Below are 22515 nucleotides of genomic sequence, written 5' to 3' on the forward strand. Positions count from 1 at the left end.
AATAATTCAAAACACTGTACACGGATTTTAAAGCTACATGTATTAGTTGAACACCATATACATTGAAGCGATTGTTCGCGTGCTCACCTGAAACTAAACAACGCGGTAACTTATAAACAGGAGGGAAATATTGGGATACAATTATTTATTTATGTGAACATTATTGATACATTTGAATGTAACGTGTATTGTCAAAATACTGCAAATTGATTCGCCGTTTCACATATCCTTCGTCCTCGCATTCTTTGAGAATCTTATATCCTAGCACTGTTATCTAAATGATACAAAAACACACACACACACACACACAACAGAAAGCGACATGCGACTTGCATGGGCTAAGTCCAAACCCTTTTTTCGATCAAATTCGCTCTAAATGTATAATCCATTGTTCCTGGTTAATAACCATGTTTCCAACTAATAACGTTCTTCAGAGGTTGTCCAGAGAAGTAAAGGTCAACATTCTCGATGAAAACGTCTGCATACATTGTACCAAACTGAAACGATACATGTACATCTAAGAACAGATGTGTGAAGAAACTTACGTTTATCCAGGAGCACTTACAAATACTGAACACCCGTTGGCCTAATGGCCTGTAAACATAATTAAGTCACGTTTTTCTGTATATTTTGAAAGGCATTGAAACAAATGCATGTAAACAATCGATTCCATTAGCTACGTCATCCGGTAATGGGTCTTGCGCAGTATGGTCCTGTCCAGAGAGCGACTGCGCAAGCTGGTCTGGAGCGTCGAGAGCCACATATTTATAAAAACCCATTTTTTGCATGACGCGATTCTAAGTATTTATATCAGTGTGATGACGAAGGAATCCATGATGTATTTTATAGGTTTTGCAAAAACATTTTAACAACTTTCTATAAAAAAACTTACGTGGTTCTTAAATTAACTGTAAGTTAAAAGCAATTATCAAACGAAGCAATAAGCGAACAGGCTGATTGTCTAGCAAAGTGAAAGAGCATCAATATATTTACTGAACAAAAAGTAAATTGTAATAAATTGTTGCACTGTAACGGGGAAATTGTGCACATATGTATACATGTGGTCATTTGTAAATTCTTTTTTTCTAAGCCGAAACCTACTTGTTAAGTCTGGTCAATTAATTTAGCAAATGTATTATAAGCATTTTTTATGTCAAAAAATCATATTGAAACGTTGCCAAAATATGTTTTATTAATTATCTTTCGCAAATACAAAACGTACTATACCTCATCCGAATTAGACCATCCGGACACGTGTGGGGTTATGATTACGTCCGGAAGACTCCACAATGTACTCGAGGCGGGCAATGGCTCAGTTGCAAAAACGTCCAGCACTGCACCTCTCAGCCATTTGTTCCTTTCAATTAGAAGAGAGTTTACATGCTTTAACTTTTTCCGTAAAATACACGATCACCTACGTTACGTTATTATGTATTATTACGACGAGTAAAATACTATTTATTTCGAGCGTTTCCATGGACATATACCATATTCTTTGACTGACCAAAAGCATTGATATCAATTGAGCAAAATCTTGTTGGCCACAGTAAATGATATCACGACCGTGTTTATTCAAGTGATGGTATTGTATGGAATCATAAAAGAGTATAATCAACGGCACGTGCTACGTTGTTAGGCTACGTTGTAAACAAATGTAGTTCCTTGTATATAACAGCTCAATGTTATATTGATGTTATAAAACTTTAAGATTTGCAATTCAATATGAATACAATTTTAATTAATTACGCACAGCTCTTTGTCACAGAACGATATTCTGTTAAAAAAAAAATATTTGATCAGCGGTTATTTTTGGAACGCGGAGTAATACACTGAGTTACACCTTGGTTACACTACAGTCATTATCAAAGTACGACAAACACTCATGAAAACGCGAAATTGTCCAGTTAAACTAATTTTGTTTCAATAAAAAGGTTTACTGAATAAAAAGTGGAATAAATAGAATAATAGGTTAGTGTTGATTATAGATCAGGTTTATCATGCTCGGCTCGAAAACGAAAAAGCACTCGCCAATGCTCGTGATTTTTGTTTTCTAAGCCTCGCATGATATACCTGATCTATAATCAACACTCACCTATTATTCTCTATATAAAACACGCCACAGTTGAAATTACTTAAGAATAAAGAATAGACTTAGAACCAAGAAAAATGTGTTCAGTGTTTGAATATATACAGGCCTCCACTGGTGATTATGTCATTAACAAAATGTTCTATATAAAGAATAACATAGATAGAGATGTTTACTGCAGAGTTTGACTCAAAATTAAAGAAATTCTTGAATATTCTAATTTATAGAATGTTCTTTATTCTTAGACTTAAGTCTAAGAATTGTTTGGTGAATACGGGCCCCGGCCTTATTGGGTGAATTATTTTGCGCATGCGCGTACTATTAATATCCCCCGCGCGGAGGTCACAATTCATTGCGACAAAATTTGTAAACATTACATTTATTTAACTACAATACTTGCCTTTCAACGAATTTCTGGGGTCAACATTGAGAAAACAAACGCGCGTAAAGATGTGACGTAGAAAATTGTGCTAAAGGGTTAAAATACACGAAATAAATAGAACGTCCGATAAATACTGCTGTCCGACAAATACTCGCTGACCAGTATAGTTGTTTTCCCTTGAAAATCTGAATGTTAATGTCAATTAAGGTGCGCTTTTTTATTTTCAAATAAATAAAAAATGTTGTTTCAATTGTGCCTCCGGTAGGGTTTTATGGTAACACACGTCCAAAAAAAATTTGAGTGTAGAAAACACGAAATTAGTTCTTTGGAGGTATAGATATTTATATGCTTGTTAAAACAAACGGCACGAAATGTTTCAAGTTAATTATTTTACATTATTAATGTACCTATCAATGTGACTAGGGCTTGGCCAAAATTAATATAAACTGTACATTTCAACATGGCGTGGCACGCGCAATCCTCTTATAACATAAACAGAAAGAAAAATATCTATATAGTGTGAAAGATAGTACGTTATGAGGAATAATACTATTGTATGTATTAACTTAGGCGATGCGCCTGCACGTATGTAAAAGATTGCAGTGCACATTTCACAAACTGCGTTTGCACAGTTTGCAAACCCATACTAGAACACGCAAACGCTGATCTCACTTAATAGCCAGAACTATGTTTTCTTCATCCACAACGTCACCTCTACCCACATTGATGAACACGGATTGCTGAAAACGTAAATTAATGTCATTAGCAGCACACATAAATAACTAAATGTTGTAATGTATGACTTATGAACGTGATTTCCGCTTCCGAACATCAATCAATACGTACACGTGAGACGCCCAGCACTTTTACCTGATAAACTTATAAGACTTGCTAAAATGTGTTCTTTATGTTTAATTACAGTGGAATCTTCTAAAGCATTTTAGCCTTAACGGTAAAATATTTAACCCATTTATGCCTAGCGTCTAGAAAAAAGGCCTTGGCAAATAGCGTAAACTCAGATGAGACGCCGCACGATGCGGCCCCTCATCTTGGTCTGCGCTGTTTGCTTAAAGGAATTTCTTTAAGAAATACTCTAAATATAGAAATAAATATACTTGAAATCCCTTATTTTGGAAATAAATTGATCCAATTTAGAAGGATGGGAGAGTCCACTAGGCATAAATGGGTTAAGTGTGATTTTGTGATGTGTGGGAAGACCTGATATTAAAGAGACACCCCCATATGTCGACCATGCCGTCCACCAAACTCCCATGAAATGTGAGAAGGAATTGAACTCGTTTCGTTTGCATTTAATTCCTCTGCATTCAAACATATGCTGTTATTATTTCTGAATATAACGTATAACACGATAGTATTATTATTCCATTTGTTTTACATATCTTTTAGAAACAAAATCTAGAAAAATAACACGAGTAGCATTTTTTGTCTAAACATCTCCTAGCAATACCGCCTAAACATAGAAATTCGTAAGAAAGTGAAAGTGGTGAAGAAAGTGAATTGTAGTGATGTGTCATGGAAACAACAAATTACTAGAACGCTTAAACGTGTTTTATATTCTATGCTCGTTTACCTTATGTCGACAGTGTTCTAAGACTCCACCGGACAGAAGGTTGCGCGTCTGCGGGGTACTTGGCAACACGTTCACGACATAATCACAGTTCTTCAGTAGCTCCGGTAGAAATTCAGTGGTGCTTTCAAAAAAAATTAGTTCACATGAGCCGCGTTTTGAGAACAAAGTGAGCAGGAAAATCAGGGATTATTTTTTTTTAATAAACTGTATTTTCGTGTAGGCGACACTTCTTATAAACGAAAAGTTCCAACAAAAGCGAAAGTGTCTTCCTGATTAACCTTTGCGGACAGGCTAATCTGGGACGACGCTTTATGCACATACATTCCAAACGCGGCCAATATACTGGGCTAAACTCTGAGCGCAAATAATGCTATTATCGTCATCATCATACATTTGCATGTGGAAACTATCAATTGGTCAAATCAAATTATGTAGGCTGAATGCCAAATTTGAATAATACTAATTTTGTTTTAATACTATTTAAAGTAATTTTAAACTAAAAATTTAAAGTAATTTAAAGTAATTGGAATTAGTGTTTAAACTAAAGATTAATAGAAACACGTTTGTATGGTCACACATTACATTTCATTCGGAGTTTTCCTTAATGCCGATTAAATTGTATGTTTACTCTAGTTTTACATGCATGTAATTTATACGCGTTTATTATAGTTGTTTCATTAATGTTATAAAACTCATCGAGATTATAAGCACTTAAATGTTAAAATATTCGAGGTAGTATCATATTACCTTTCCGCTTAACACCACATGTGCTGGACGCTTGGCCAATTCACTGAAACACTATCAATATTTCATAAAACAACATTTTTCATCACTACGACAAAAACAATTTTTGTCGAAATGGTGAAAAATGTTTTATGACATATATATAGTGTTTTAGTGAATTGGCCACGCGCCCAACACCTGTGCTTAACACATTGTAACAATATACTATTTCGAGGTTTCTGAGAGTATTCAAGTATACGGGCTTGCTTTAATTAGCATGAGTACACATATTCATGATGAGATCAAGGTACCCACGCACGTGCTGTAATGTTAATACTTTGTTGCCGTTAAAGCAATAGCATAATGCCATTTATAATTTTATACAAAACAATGTATTAATAATAAAGCGACATGTCAAATGTAACCTGATGTTCAGACATCATATATTGAATATATACCACACTAGCTTAAATATTATGTAATGCTATAGTATTGAATATAATTATTTTATTTTTAGCATATCTGAACACGTTAATGTTAAATTTGTTAATATACCATTGCGTGTGTGTTTCGCAGTTTATTTGCGGGTCCATAAGTCTTTACGTATCTACGTATCTGCTCTCTTGAGTGTATTTATAGGGTATACCTGCCCCAGTTGCCTTTCGGGGGAATACATTGATATTAGCCAGAGTGGATAAAATACAGAACTGTGTATGTCGAATATTTAATAACTGTTTGTATGTTATAAGGCATTTTGTGTAGACACAATGCATAGAAAGCATTGTAGAAAACATGCCCTTTACAGTGTTAGGCCTATTACCGGTACTCGTCTACGAAGGGGCTTCCTTGCTCCCCGTAATGTGGGGTTCTAGTGAGACCCCAGACGGTCATACCAAACCCCTTCAGGACCTCGGCCACTGCAAAACGAAAAAAAATCGCATTAAATTGCATGTATACAGATACAAAATGTTAGTTAAGGGTTTATTAAAGTATACATGTGTCATTGGTTTACAAGTGATTTGGTCAGAGAAACACATTTTTCAAATCGATTGCATCAAGCTTTAAATAAAGCATTACATTATGCAGTGGTTTTCCGTCACTTTAGTTAGAAAGCCATGAACTTACTCGGTTACAGTATTAGAAGTTAAATCAAACATGCGTAATCAAGAAAAATAGTGAATTGTGTGAGGCAATGCAAACAAACTTAAGCTCTCCCTTATAACTTACATCTTTTTCCTATATCACCAACTCCTAAGATGCCAACAGTCCTGTCTGCCAAAGAACCAGTCTTCAAAAGTGCAGCCCTTAAATCAGGTTAATCTTAAGAAGTTATGGTAACATTCAATCATGTACGATTGTTTTATTTATGTAGTGATCTTAAATAGAATACGTTTGTGCATGAAAGGCTGAAAAGGTGAATGCTTTTACATTTAATGAGAATATTGTTATAACACACGTGCGTCTTTGAATGTATTTTAATAATTTTGTATGATTTTAAGTTTATAATATATTTTTAAAATATATTTTGGATTGTATTCAACTTAAAAAAATCTAAACATGTTTTCCGACAAAAATATATTAGGACAAAACTATTCCAACTCCTTATCAAGAAACATTTATATTAGGAAAAATATATTCCTATCCGGTAGCAATAAACATTAATGACAACAAAAGCTGCATACATGTTCCATTGAGTGCGAGCCTGTTGCTCTCGTGCTAGGAAGAACAAGCGCTCGTGCGCTATGATGTAACCAAGCACGTACTCGTTGATGAGGGTAGCGTTCAGACAACCAGGGCTCTTCGTCAAGACGAACGTTGGCGGAAACTTTTAAGACGAAATGATTGCAATTTATGTTATAGATCGAAAAAACTTAAATTTGCATTACTGTCAGAAACTTAAATATGCCGATAATATAGTATACCGCTTTATTAAAATGTGTATTTCAACTTTTACAATTGTGATACGTACGTTGAATGCATTATCGTAATTTGTGATAGTATTTAACTGATAGTTGTGTATGAGATTTGGCAGATATATACATTTTCTTTTTCTGTATGTTGCGTGAGGCCATCGACACCTGAAAGAAAAAAATAAAAGTTGTAACTCAGTGGATAACATATGTTCTCTTAATTAAAATTATTGAAATATCTAGTTTCTTCCACGTAATCTATAAATTAATATCAAATTATAAATAACTGGGTCATGCGAGTTGTGTATCGTGTTATTTCTTAAAAGTTGACCCAGCATTTGTAAAAATATTGCAAGACATATACATTTCCAGATAGGAAATTCATTTCTGCGTTGAATAAGACCAAGATCGTGAAAATCGCTGCACAATTGATGAAGAAATGGCTGTTCAAAACGATGCAACCCGTTTTTGGGTGATTTTGAGTTGCATACCTTTGTTATATATATTGATAGTGATTGTTTTTTCAGAAAAGTTAACTTTTCGTTATAATATGATTATTTATCATTCAAAATGATGTTTAACTAATTAATATCATTGCAACACGCTAACCACCTGTGTTCTCGTTTAAAATCGGGGACACAAAAAGATAATGATATTTCACTGATATGTTTATACATATTACTAAAGAGCGTAAAGGAAATGTACTGTTACAATATTTGTGAAAGCATTTTACATAGTGTTTAGAATGTGTGTATCAATGTGACATATCGTTCCACACGTGTGTATCCGTTTGGATACCGTTTTGATATGTATATAACACTGACATTTAGGTATAGTGACCTGCCAATGGATGCGTTTACAAATTTGAAGCCATGAAATAACTCAACAAAAACACTAAATTATTGTTGGTAAGTGGTCTATTTTCTTCTCATTTATTTAGCTTTTCGAATTCTGTGTATTCGTTAATGTAAAAAAAACAGTTTGTTTCTTACATCGGCGGAAACTGGTGACACCAGGGTACCTGTTTTACATACCGTTCCATTATGTATGTGCCCAGTTCATATACGGTACCCTTAACACATCTGTGTACCCTTTTGACTTACATTTTAAACATGTTTGTACCCATTTGTCATACTATAACAAGTGTGTACCCGTTGAAATGCCGTTCCACCGTGTGTGAACCAATTATTATCCTTTTCAACAGGTGTTTACCCATTTGACATACTTTTCCCATGCGACATACTGATCTAACACGTTAGCTTTACCCATTTAACATACCGATTTAACGTTTGTTTAGCTAATAATATTACCGATTAAACATAATTGTACCAATTTGACACACCGTTCCAGTATGTATGCACATATAAATAATGTATATTTATTAATTTATAACTATCGTGATGTACTTTTATAAATCTACAATACTCACTTATTTAAAATTGAAATACCGTGCCAACTTTGTGTAACCATTTGAATATTCGTTTTAACATGTGTGTAAACATTTAACAAGCCTTTTGACCATGTGTTTCTCCCTTTGACATACAGTTTGTACCGTTCCAACATGTGTGTGTGTGTGTCGATTTTACATACCGTCTCAACATGTATTTATTCATTTGAAAAAATGTAATAACATCTATGTTCTCATTTGACCTACCGTTCCACCATGTGTGTACCCATTTGACATTTTTTAGAGCTTTGTAGTACTTGGCAATCACGGGCACGTCCGCAAACAAATATTCAATCTGCTCTGCGAGTTCCGCATTTTGCAAGGCAGGAGCATCAACTTAAAGCAAAAAGGGCATATATGGCATGCAGAGCTACAGATAATTGTTTGAGATAAAGAGTATTTTCACTCGTGACTTTTTAAGCTGATGAGTAAAAATACAAAATCAAAGACTTTTGTGGGAGTATTTAAAATTTCCCGCAAAAGTCTATGATTTTGTATTTTATAATGTTTTTTTACATGAACATGCAGAAAACATGTATCAGTAATAAAGAACATCTACTCTTGTTTACATACACATGCATTTTGAAATGGCTGATGATATAATCCGAATCGAAGCACTGTTGGTCCAACTGATAATTGCACAAAATGCGTATGCCAAATTTTATGATAATTTCTTTCACTCATCAAAAGTATAATTAATGCGTATTTGGCAATTTTCCATGAGTATTTTACGCAAATACGCATCTTATCTGGACCTCTGAATTGGCATGGCAGATACATTCGGTCAAGTATGCATTTGACAAAACGATACACCTTAAAGATCGCATTCCGATTTTCAAATCACCATTAAATAGAATGTCCCATGTCGATAACGTCATTTAAAGGGACCATTTCACGTTGTGGTAAATGATTTTTTTTTCACGATTTGCAAATTTTCGTTGTAGTTATGATATTTGCGAGGAAACAGTAATAATGAACATTTAGCATGTCCTAATAGATCCATTATATGCATCTTTTGACGATTTACAAACCATGGAAATTATAAAGCGGTATACACGCGAAACGACTGAATAAGTTGGAGAGTTCTGTTGATATCGCTAAATTTTGTGACATTGTGAGGATTGCTTATATAAAATATAAAATACATCACTTATCATATGAGCATGGATGGCTGAGTGGTTTAAGCGCTATACTTTTGCTCCAAGGGCCAAAGGTTCGAGCCCAGTTGATAATTATTTTTTCTTTAATTTATTCTTGTTTGTTTTACTGAAGCTATTTAAATCCAGTGTTTGCATTAATTAAATTTAAAGCATTTAATGACATACTTCGATACATGCCAAAATCTCTGATAAGGTCCCTTTAAACCCCACCAATAGTGGAAAAAATCATGTTCCTCTTCAATGTTAAATTATTCGTTAGTTTCGACATTTTTACCTATTTTGTGAAGGAATGTCGTTAAAAAACTAAAATCGATCTGAGGCAGAGGTTTAAAAGAATGTTAATAAATGAGGAATGATATCACCATGTTTGACAGGGAAACACAACAAAATACAAAGAATTAACAAAGTTGAAATAGTTCCCGAAGAATAAGGACACATAATTGGAAAACAAATCACATAAGTACATTTTAATCAATCGTAACAGTTAATTTCTAATACTAATCTGCATGTTTTTTTTATATTCTGTTTAAATGGCAAACAACAACAAATGTGTTTCAATCGCGTAAATTAAAAAAAGAAAATGACCGTCAAATACTAAAATATTGCTGACATAAAAAATCACCACGTTCCCAGCATGGAAAACGTAGGTATTTTCAGTTCCATATAAAGCTTTGTTGCGCAAGGGGGGGGGGGGGTATTTATATTTATGTATTAATGTTCGGTAACGTTTATTAAGAATTAACAAGTTGACCATTTGATTCGCGCATCAGAGGTGATGCTAGCTATGACATCAACATTTGGCACTAGTCCAAAATATCGAGCTGGGGCGGATATCGATCCAGCTCATAAATCAACATTCGAAACTAGTCCCGAATATCGAGCTGGGGCTATTTCGAGCCAGCTCTGCCATCGACATTCGGCACTAGTCCCGAATATCGAGCTGGGGCGAATGTCGACCAAGCTCTGATATCGACATTCACACCAGTGCCGAATATCGAGCTGTGGCGTATATCGAGCCAAACCTGACATCGACATTCGGCACTAGTCTTGAATGTCGAGCTGCGTATTAGTCCCGAATATTGAGCTGGGACGAATATTGAGCCAGCTATGATATCGACATTACACAATATTACCGAATATCGAGTTGGGACGAATATCGAGCCAGATTTGACCTCGACATTCGACACTATTCCCGAATATCGACCTGGGGCGAATGTCAAGCCAGATCTGTTATCGACATTCGGCACTAGTCCCGAATATCGAGCTGGGGTGAATGTCGAACCAGCTCTGATATCGACATTCGGCACTAGTCCCGACTATTTATTGGTATTCCATTTAATGGGTATTTTAGGGCGATCAATGATACCAGGCATTTTTGTAGAGTAATTATCTTTTCACTTACATCAGGGGGCCATGCGTATTCGGGAGCTTACCGCGTTTAAGTGATTAAGTTGGAACAAAACTTCCAAGATGGCGTCGTTTTAGTGTTTTTCGTGAAGGAGTAGCGGATGTTTTCACCCGGTAAGCCAGTTTATATTTATTGGCGTTGCTCTGGAGAGCGGCGACTAGTATGTAATGCATTTGTTTCGCTTATGGGAGGAGCAGTTATCGTACGGATCAATGTATATATTTTTGTTTTAAGAATATCTTGCATAGTGGTGATTTTTTGTGTAAATTAGTGTAAATAAGTACTGCATTTGTGCCTATTATATTTATTACAACATTTATTGCCAATAATGCAAAGTTAATTCTTTTAATTAAAAGCTAAACACAGGGACTGGGCACTAATAAAAGATCACAGGGAATGGGCAAATACGCGAACCGGTGAAACTTTAAATAAATAGTCAACATTTTTTTTCCGAAACTTATATATATATATATATATATATATAGAATTTTAAAATACTGCGTTTTAATGCGACCTAAATGCAACGTTGCACATTTTTATTAAAATAAATGGATGCCGCGTGGTGACAACGTTAATTAAAATTTCTTACATCTCTTAAATATCTTATAAAAAAAATACACTTGCTTTTATATTAACAAATCTATTTTGCATGTATTTTTGTTGTTGTTTATGGTTGTCTATCATAGGCCCTAAGTACTATCCCTACCACATATAAAGCGCGAAGCGCGACACGTATTATTGATTGTAACAATAAGTTGTGATAAAGGAAGCAGCCGCTTATAAATGAGGAGCTGTGTCCCAGCAACGCTTTCCCTGCAGTCAAGCACTCCTCGGAGTTTTTTTTAAGAACCACATATAGAGCGCGAAGCGCGACACGTATTTCTATCCAGGTTGTATGGGCCCTTTGGTATGGACTTTTTTAGGTGACACTATCAATGCGCATTTTGTGAGATGAAGCAGATTTTTAAAAACCTACACAGTTCTGTTCCATTAATGAAAATTGCACACGGATGCCAGTAAAATAAGGAAACAAATGTTAATAAAATGAACTATGGAATATTTGGGGGTTACAACACAAAATCATAGATAATGGTTATTTGGGGGTTATAACACAACATTATAGATAATGGTTATTTGGGGGTTATAACACAAAATCATAGATAAAGGTTATACCAGTATCTTTTTCTATTTTGATAAAAAATAATCGGCCAATATATTAACATTTACAGTAGAAAAAAAATCGTTCAATGTAACTTCATTGAGTGCCTTTTACACTGAAATTCCCGACGCCCGTTGATGCTTTGCATCAATACTTTTCTTGTATTTCTTCTAAATGAATACGCCCTTTCGGCTCTGCTGTGTTTGTGATCCCCTCGGTTTTTTTGTTTCAATACCGTATACGTCGGAATAAAAAAGTTATTGAAGCAAACCCGTCGACAAATTTGTTGGTTAATTTATTGATTTTCGAGATGTTGGATGTTCGAATATCATGTTCTCTCACAATAAACAGTATTTGTACATGTTTACAGTAAAATATGACATAAATCGCGATTATTTTATTATCTCGACGCGTTTTTATGTCTATTAATTCATTTAATGCCATATTATAATGCGTTAACCCCCCTTTTTCGAACTAAACTTCCTTTTAAGCACATTTTGGGACCTGACTTTCAAATGATAAACAGCTATTTCCTATGTTAGAAGGTTTTATGCGAAATAACTTTCGTGAGTGAATTCCGCATTTGGTGCGAATGTTTTGGAAAACATTGTCACTTGAGGAATTCAAGAGTTATCCTTTTTTTATTAATTGTTATATTTTAATTTTTATTATTATAGGTTTTATCGCGTACTTAACGCTAACATTTAGTGTGTGTAATATAAGACATTCGACGGTATTATTAACACAGTGTAATTCTTACCTGTTTATTTTAACACATATGGACATACTTATGTTTGAATATGCATCAAACGGAATACTATGCCTACTAAACGGAATACTATGCTTACTATTTCCAGATATCAAGACGCCAGTTATATATGGCGAGGATGCCAAGATTTAAAAAGACGGCGTAACGAAGTGTGTACCGCTCTAGAAAGCGAAAGGTACATGAAAACCCACCAATCAAACAAAAAAGATTACGTCGAAGTACCACGCCAAACAATCACATGCACGTGCAATATAAGTGTAATGAAAAAACAGAAAATAGTAAAGACGTTTCGATACTAGTATAAGGTTGATGTAACCAAATACTGCCTAATCAAATACTGCCATTGTTGCGATTCGGAATACATGAAGCAATTTGGAATACCTGACACCTGCTTAGAAGATGCATATCGGTGGATGTTTTTTTATGAAAACTTAAATATTAATTGTTTATTTAATACACTGACATTTGGCACGTTTTACCATAACGATACTGTTACATGTATGTGACTTTGATGTGACACATTTCGGACGACCTTCTTTTAAACCAGTTCTGATTTGGTCATTATATTATAATCGCAAACAGTGAATTTGTAGTGGATAGAAAGATTTGTGCAAATGCAATACACGATATGATTTCAGTAGAAGTGATCATTATATACATGTATTTATTTCTCTTTTTTACATATGTGAATACATATTATTAAGGACTGTTGTATTGAGGGAATAAAGTATTGGTTCACTTAGAAAGATTATTTCGTTTGTTCCTAACATTGCCTTCTAATCGTAAGTAAAGTTAATATGTCAAATGCATAACGAATTCATTCCGACCCAAATCTTTTTCTCATGCATGTAAGCGCTGAATGCAATTGAAAATGTATGCAAAGACATCGTTGGAAGAAATGATGTAACGCAGAAAATGGTTTATTTTCATATAAAAAGTGAGAAACTAGCATCATGACATATACGGAACAAAACGTGTAATTACGTTGCACTCATAGCAATTATATGTTAGACTTGTCTATGTACAAATAATAAAATAAAACAAACAAAAAAAAAACACAAAATACATCAGTTGTACATTTTTTTGTTTGGTTCGTTTGTTTTATTTGCTGTTTAGTCCGGCTCTGTTGAAGGACTCTCTCTTGCATATTCTACATTTAAACTCATGTGGTCCATGAACGGGGAATGGTATCCCAACCCTCCGCTAATATTAAAATCCTAATTATGTAATTTTATACTGCAACGAAAGATGCACTTATTATCGCCCTTTAACCTTCATCATCCGAAAAGACAGTAAAAGAATGGTTAAAGAAAATTTCTTATCAGAATAAGGTCGACACGTCATAAAATACATTTAATTAATTAAAATATTACTCCCCACGTATAATGTCGCAGTTTATAACGATACAAGCTATGTTTCATCTTTTGTAATGTAGCTTGAGGTTTCGTATCTTTGAAAAGTATGAAAGAGGTATAAATTTAAACAGAGGAAACGTTCTTTAAAACATTTATATCAATGGTAAATTCATTCACGACAGAAAGTTCGCGTATTACCTTCTTACATGGGTATGAGCTGTGTTAGTCATTTTGAAGTCATGTCCCAAAATTTGCTCAAAAGGAAGTCAGTTCCAAAAAGAGGGGTTAGTGGCAATAAATTAGTTATAAGAGATAAAACGGCGTCGGGAAAATGAAATACATAGTCTTTATATTCCCGATAGCCAAAAAATGAAAATGAGCTCCCGTATACGCATGCCCCCCTGTTACATACTCTTTATAATCCCGATAGCCCAAAAATGAAAATGTTGAAAGCAGTTTGCTGATTACATGATGTTTTCACAACCTTTAATCGGGGCCATATTTGCGGTTTGATCGCCTCAGTTATATAATATAATTAACCTTTCAGCCCATGTCAATCAAATCTTTTGATCAGACATTTATACATCGATGATTCAAAAAGCTAAATCAACACTTCTTTGAATGCATCTGGTCCGATAAACAATGAGTCGTACATATGGAATGCATGTAAATGTTTAGGTTTTACGCAGATTTGATATTAAATGCAAGTATTTACTAATAGTTATGCAGATGTGTGAGGGAAACATATTCCGTTTAAAGCCCTTAGTTTTACAAGTTTTTCTTTAAAAATATGTACGAGTAATAAACTTGTGTACACTTGGAGACTTTTCTAACTTAACACGTATTCTAATCAATAAAGCTTCCTAATTTTTGAACGGATTTTGTTGAAATTTCATTGCAATTGATCAACAATAAAATATCAAACATCACAAATTAAAAACAAATCATTAAAAACGTTAATTCTCAAAATCGTACATCGTAAAATAATATTGTGAAAAGTGAAACGCATTAACTTACACGTCTTAATTACCGACCGGATTGCAACATTGCGCTCATGAATATTCAGCCATGTTTTTTTTATAAATTAAGTCTTTGTTGTACTGGTGTAAAAATCCACATAGAATAATGAAATTAAATTGGCATTAGAGACCGTTGTACTACACTTGATGACTTTTCAAACTCAGCATTTTTCACACTTTAATATCTCAGTAATGAGTAAATATTTTGATTTAAAATTCTACATGTGATCATTTGACTACAGTAGGTACAAACAAACGATAAAATAATTCATCCGTGACGATCGGATGCTTTAGCAATTTGGGAAAGTTGCCTGCAACATGCCGATAGCGCTATTGCACTCCTCAAATTGTATACGAGAAAAATTGATTTTTAAATTATGATTATGTCTTCCTGGTGTATCGACCCAACTTTAAATGAAAAAATTTAAATTAAATTACTAGAATCATTTCTCTATTTTCATTTTTTTTACGTGCACAAAAGATGAAACCACACATAACTCACGTGCAAAAGCGTCACGGATGAATGATTTTATCGTAATCTTGCACAGAATATAGTCCAATGATCACATGTAAAATTTTAAATAAAAATCATAACTTATTACTGTGATATTCATGTTTCAAAAGTGTTGCGTCAGAAAAGTCCCCAAGTGAATTTAAATATGATTAAAAATATTTTACAATGCTTTTATAGCTATAAGTGGATAGAATGCCTACTATTAAAATCTTAAATGAAAATGTAAACATAAGCATGTAAACCAATCAAATTTCTTCTAACACATATTTAAAAGTCTAAGTGCAATTTTCAGACAAATCGTTTTAAAACGAAAATTATAAGTCCCCAGGCGGTCCATTTTGTCGAGGGCATAATTTGAAAATTTAAAAGAGTTAATTAGATGATTCTACACACCAAATATTTACGTTTCAGCCGTTTTTGTTTTTCGTAAAATTGTCTCAGTTATTATGGCTTTCAGGGTTAACCTGTTTTACGTAAAATTGTCTCAGTTATAATGGCTTTCAGGGTTAACCATCAAATAAAATTATTTTAACATCATTGCCCGGATGTGTTTGTTGAGTGTGCCTCTTGCATTGAATGGACCTCGTCTACATCGTTTATACATGTATATCATAGAGTGGTATTAATAACTCGTGTAGTGCTGTTAAATTTTTTATAAAATAGTTCTTGTTTGACTTGTATACACATTTACATATACGTTTAAATTTGTTTCATTGAAATTGACAAAATTAAATGAAGACAAATCTGCGTTTATGATACTAGTTGATACTATAACATATTTTCAGCCTTATTAACAGGTATTATCTTTATTTAAAAAGTAATAAATCAAAGCATATGTCTCAGTGATAAGTTATGCCCTATATAATTATATCCCTTAAATTTACTTCTTCTTGTTTATGAAACCCAAAATGCGGTCGTTTTGTGGGGATAAAACTGCATATGTATCTTTACAAAGCACTTTAGCGTTGAAATTTTACCCCAAATTGCGTATCACACGTCGGGGTTCAACCCGACAGTGCGCTGTAATAGGGGCGCATGCCAAAAGACTATCTGTATTTTATGTTAACGTATTTAATTTATTGATTTTAAAAACAAACTTGATTTTTGTCTTTCATTAATTTCATTAATTGTCCATGCTGAAATTGAGAAGAACAAAGTTGTGTGTGTGTGTGTGTGTGTGTGTGTGCGCGCGTGTGCGCGTGTGTGTGTGTGTGTGTGTGTGTGTGTGTGCGTGTGTGTGTGTGTGTGTGTGTGTGTGTGTGTGTGTGTGTGTGTGTGTGTGTGTGTGTGTGTGTGTGTGTGTGTGTGTGTGTGTGTGTGTGTGTGTGTGTGTGTGTGTGTGTGTGTGTGTGTGTGTGTGTGTGTGTGTGTGTGTGTGTGTGTGTGTGTGTGTGTGTGTGTGTGTGTGTGTGTGTGTGTGTGTGTGTTGGGTGTGTAAATTAATAAAGGCTCAGTTTGCCTGCGATCTTTGGCCAAATTCCTGTTCATACTTAATGCACGTTTAGGAGTCGCAGTTTATCTATTTATATATTTATTTTCTATAAAACGGGGTCTTCAAATTGAAAAGCCGAACCGGTATTTTAAAAGTATTTGAAAGAAAATCTAAGACAATTCTTAAAAATCAATAATTTTGTTAAACAGCTGGCTGTTTTGTGCATCTGTTTTTTGGCATTATTTCCCTTTTTTCTTTAAGTATTCTTTTTTAGTTTTCCATTTTGTTAGAATAATCTTGACGAGTGTGCACATAAATATTTATCCCAACTTTTCATATTATAACAATTAAGTTTAATTAAGTTAAATTTAGTTTTTTTCTTTAGGAATTCAAGACCTGATCGTTTGTAATTTTCGTCCCAGCCCGATAATTGCCCCAGCTCGATTTTCGAATGTCGATGTCAGAGATGGCTCGATATGCTTTCCAGCTCGATATTCGGAACATGTGCCGAATGTCGTCGTCAGAGCTGGCTCGACGTTCGCCCCAGCTCGATATTCGAGATATGTGTCGAAAGTCGATGTCAGAGCCGGCTCGATATTCGTCCATGCTCAATACTCGGGACTAGTGAGCTGAAACGACAATCGCCCCAGCTCGATATTCGGGACTAATGTCGATGTCAGAGCTGGCTCGATATTCGCCACAGCTCGATATTCGGGACTAGTGTCGAATGTCGATCTCAGAGCTGGCTCGACATTCGCCCCAGCTCGATATTCGGGACTAGTGTCGAATGTCGATATCAGAGTTGGCTCGACATTCGCCCCAGCTCGATATTCGGGATTAGTGTTGCATGTCGATGTCAGAGTTGGCTCGACGTTCGCCCCAGATCGTTATTCGAGACTAGTGTCGAATGTCGATGTCAGAGTTGGCTCGAAATTCGCCCCGGCTCGATATTCGGGACTAATGTCGATGTCAGAGTTGGCTCGACATTCGCCCTAGCTCGTTATTCGAGACTAGTGTCGAATGTCGATGTCAGAGTTGGCTCGAAATTCGCCCCGGCTCGATATTCGGGACTAATGTCGATGTCAGAGTTGGCTCGACGTTCGCCCCAGCTCGTTATTCGAGACTAGTGTCGAATGTCGATGTCAGAGTTGGCTCGAAATTCGCCCCGGCTCGATATTCGGGACTAATGTCGATGTCAGAGTTGGCTCGACATTCGCCCTAGCTCGTTATTCGAGACTAGTGCCGAATGTCGATCTCAGAGCTGGCTCGACATTCGCCCCAGCTCGATATTCGGGACTAGTGTCGAATGTCGATTCCAGAGTTGGCTCGACATTCGCCCCAGCTCGTTTTTTAAGACTAGTGTCGAATGTCGATGTCAGTGATGGCTCGACATTCACCCCAGCTTGATATTCGGGACTAGTGTCGAGTGTCGATGTCAGAGTTGGCTCGACATTCGCCCCAGCTCGATATTCGAGACTAGTGCCGAATGTCGATCTCAGAGCTGGCTCGACATTCGCCCCAGCTCGTAATTCGAGACTAGTGCCGAATGTCGATGTCAGAGTTGGCTCGACATTCGCCCCAGCTCGTTATTCGGGACTAGTGTCAAATGTCGATGTCAGAGTTAGCTCGACATTCGCCCCAGCTCGTTATTCGAGACTAGTGCCGAATGTCGATGTCAGAGTTGGCTTAACATTCGCCCCAGCTCGTTATTGGAGACTAGTGCCGAATGTCGATCTCAGAGCTGGCTCGACATTCGCCCCAGCTCGTTATTCGAGAATAGTGCCGAATGTCGACGTCAGAGTTGGCTCGACATTCGCCCCAGCTCGATATTCGGGACTAGTGCCGAATGTCGATGACAGAATTGGCTCGACATTCGCCCCAGCTCGTTATTCGAGACTAGTGCCGAATGTCGACGTCAGAGTTGGCTCGACATTCGCCCCAGCTCGTTATTCGAGACTAGTGCCGAATGTCGATGTCAGAGTTGGCTCGACATTCGCCCCAGCTCGTTATTCGAGACTAGTGCCGAATGTCGATGTCAGAGTTGGCTCGACATTCGCCCCAGCTTGTTATTCGAGACTAGTGCCGAATGTCGATCTCAGAGCTGGCTCGACATTCGCCCCAGCTCGTTATTCGAGACTAGTGCCGAATGTCGATCTCAGAGCTGGCTCGACATTCGCCCCAGCTCGTTATTCGAGACTAGTGCCAAATGTCGATGTCAGAGTTGGCTCGACATTCGCCCTAGCGCGTTATTCGGGACTAGTGTCGAATGTCGATGTCATAGTTGGCTCGACATTCGCCCCAGCTCGATATTCGAAACTAGTGCCGAATGTCGATGTCAGAATTGGCTCGACATTCGCCCCAGCTCGTTATTCGGGACTAGTGTCGAATGTCGATGTCAGAGTTGTCTCGACATTCGCCCCAGCTCGTTATTCGAGACTAGTGCCGAATGTCGATGTCAGAGTTGGCTCGACATTCGCCCCAGCTCGTTATTCGAGACTAGTGTCGAATGTCGATGTCAGAGTTGGCTCGACATTCGCCCCAGCTCGTTATTCGAGACTAGTGCCGAATGTCGATGTCAGAGTTGGCTCGACATTCGCCCCAGCTCGTTATTCGGGACTAGTGTCGAATGTCAATGTCAGAGTTGGCTCGACATTCGCCCCAGCTCGTTATTCGAGACTAGTGCCGAATGTCGATGTTAGAGTTGGCTCGACATTCGCCCCAGCTCGTTATTCGGGACTAGTGTCGAATGTCAATGTCAGAGTTGGCTCGACATTCGCCCCAGCTCGTTATTCGAGACTAGTGCCGAATGTCGATGTCAGAGTTGGCTCGACATTCGCCTCAACTCAATATTAGAGACTAGTGCCGAATGTCAATGTCAGAGCTATCTCCGTATTCGCCCCAGCTCGATATTCGAATGTCGATTCTCGATGTCAGTGCCAACGTAACTCACCTATAAAGTTCTCGACAACGAAATAACCATTTGAGTTCTTATTAAGAATTTTTGCAACCGAGTTTAAAGAAAATACGGTGCTATCATTTCATCTATTGGTTTACTCGTATCATATTTAGAATCGTCAATAAACGCGGTCAATAATGGTTTCTCTCTCGCCACGCGTTTTTCGCTCTATAAACAGTTTTGCGGGAACACAAACTTCATTCCGATTTTCAAACATTGATTTTCGTTTTATTTAGATTGAACCAAAATATTGATAGGGATTTCTTTTACGTATTTTGTTTAAATATAAGTGCAACGAAAAACGCATAAAAGAAGGCAATTGAGATTTATGGAGTTATTTTATTCATTTTGTTATTTAAAAAAAGAATACGCGTTAATGTGTTGATTTTCGAGTTTCGTTTTGTCGAATGCAGAACGCAAAACAAAATGATGGTTTGTAAACGGATCCGATGCATACATGCTTTTATATGTATATTTCATATTACATGCAAAGGTTACCTACTAATATTTCTAAAGAAAGCCAATTGTTCCGTGTGCAAAACGAGTTAATATTTTTAAATAAAATAAAGATAAGCACATACATTTTTTCTCAAATGCCCATATAACTATTATTCGAATCATTACCACTTTAGATAAATTAATAACAGAATATGAAAAAAGATTTATACATTGAAATACGTTCGTAAAAAAATGTATACAACTTAATGAAAAATCATACTCACTGTCTAGAGTAGATGAAAAGATCGTCGGAATGCATTCCAACCTTATATTTCTCTCCCGCAGTCGAAATGTTATTTTTTCTTCTAAAGGTTTAAGACACGTCGCTAAATACACCGTTTCCTTTTCCATTTCTTCAATACAGAGAATAGAAGCGGCTATTTGAATATTGGCTACTGCATGATTATATGAATCATTAACTTAAAGGCCATTGCTCACCGATTTGCTTTTATTGAAAATGCCATATTAGTTTTAATAACGAAAGAATAGTATTTAAATAATAGTAAGTATAATAGTGAGACAAATTGGTGACACAAGTTTTGGATTTGAATCCTGAATCTTTACCATTGTACAGCTAAGGCTTTTTCAATTAAACTTGGTTTTTTAAACGATAGGCAAATTATACAAGTTTTGTTTTTACAGTTTTCATACTCATAAGTGTAATTTTGAGTATTTTAATGTACATTTCATGCATACAGTCTTTTTTAGTATCTACAAGTGTTGTTGATTTTCAAATTGCCATTTTACTATATTGTGAGCAAGCCCCTCTAAGTGTGTGCCTATGAATTTAAACTCGTTTGTTACACGGGTCTATTTTAATTTAATGTATGTATCCCAATTACAACTGAGTCACTTAATGCATTAGCATGCAGTTAATTTCATGATGATCTAGGCGAGTATACGAACGGCTGTTTAAAAGCCAATTGTAACCAGCTACCGTCTCGAGCGGCTGTTTTGAAGCAAATTTGTAGCAAACAATCCGTCTCAAACGGCTGTTTTAAAGCAAATTGAAACCAACTACCGTCTCGAACGGCTGGTTTCAAGCAAATTGTCATCACCTACCGTCTCGAACGGCTGTTTTTAAGCCAATTTGTAGTCAACTACCGTCTCGAACGGCTGTTATCAAGACTATGTGTAGCCAACTACCGTCAATTCGTTCGAAAAAAAAGTTTGGTGTTCGCCTATGACTTGAAATCATGTTTCTTACTTGTGTTTTTTGCAGAAAACGCTTCACCGATTTCTGGTTGCATCAATAAATTTCGTATGACTATTTGAGTATGCATATTATATTTTACATTTTTTTATCCAAACAATTTCAATGATGTAGAAAATAAATTTGTATTGTGTTTTAAACAACATAATTGTCATCATTTATTTATTTATTTAAATATATGAAGCCAATTCTGTTTGCATTTTCTACACGATTACACCGTATTTATTCTGCTTTTCTTCAGAGTGGGTCATAACACGTTTATGGTCTGGCCATCAATCTCTGGTGCAATGAAGTAAAACTAAGATAATGGCGTTCCGAATGAGAGGGTCGTCTTTTCACAATAAAAAGTGGTCATTTAAAGGTTAAAAGTTAGATATACCGGTAGTGAAGACTTCAATTACTTAGAGATTAAACCGATTATTTTTTTCAACTTTTTGACGCATTCGTAGTGAGACCTTAAATTACAGGTGCGATGTATGGGGATTTGACACGTGTATCACTTTAGAACGTTTAAATAAAAAATGTGTAAAATGTTCTTCGGATTCAAATCATCTAGCAGTAGCATGGCAGTAGATGGGAAGTAAGAAGGTGTCCACTTTACAATAACAGAAATGTTCGTGTATGTTAATAAAGTAATGGTGTCTAATCATCCTATCATATGGTTTTACTTTATTCAAGATACATTAGACATTAGACATCATACATGCCATTATTGATCATATACAAACTATATTATGTTTTATACATATATTGTTAAAAGATACATATATTTCAACATAATGTTAACGTAAAAAGTGCTATTGACAGCGAGAAGTCAACTTTTCTGTCATGTATATTACTCAAAATAATATTTATAGACATTTCTTTGAAAAAAATGCTTTATGAACATAAAT

General features: G+C 35.8%; 1 protein-coding gene across 1 annotated transcript; it reads right to left on the bottom strand.

Annotated features, from left to right (window-relative positions):
- Window positions 1-6: 6 nt before the first annotated feature.
- LOC127842278 (glyoxylate/hydroxypyruvate reductase A-like) lies at window positions 7-20767 on the bottom strand. The gene is made up of 10 exons (XM_052371716.1): window positions 20634-20767; window positions 8347-8475; window positions 6823-6860; window positions 6465-6607; window positions 6010-6086; window positions 5603-5699; window positions 4060-4180; window positions 3141-3208; window positions 1228-1357; window positions 7-497 (listed from the first exon to the last, which is right to left on the bottom strand). Exons 1-10 carry the CDS (start codon window positions 20758-20760, stop codon window positions 399-401), a joined length of 1029 nt encoding a protein of 342 aa, XP_052227676.1. The 5' UTR covers window positions 20761-20767; the 3' UTR covers window positions 7-398.
- Window positions 20768-22515: the final 1748 nt, after the last annotated feature.

Source organism: Dreissena polymorpha, chromosome 1, assembly GCF_020536995.1.
Source record: "Dreissena polymorpha isolate Duluth1 chromosome 1, UMN_Dpol_1.0, whole genome shotgun sequence".
In the NCBI taxonomy this organism is placed as follows: Eukaryota; Metazoa; Mollusca; class Bivalvia; order Myida; family Dreissenidae; genus Dreissena; species Dreissena polymorpha.

Bases quoted from the DNA above. Each gene is read 5' to 3' on its own strand.
- LOC127842278 (XM_052371716.1), bottom strand. From the start codon at position 20,760: ATGGAAAAGGAAACGGTGTATTTAGCGACGTGTCTTAAACCTTTAGAA. The intron at 6,608-6,822 runs GTATATATCTGC...TCGTCTTAAAAG, and splicing joins AACATACAGAAAAAGAAAAT to TTTCCGCCAACGTTCGTCTT. The intron at 498-1,227 runs GTATAGTACGTT...GTATCGTTTCAG, and splicing joins GATGGTCTAATTCGGATGAG to TTTGGTACAATGTATGCAGA.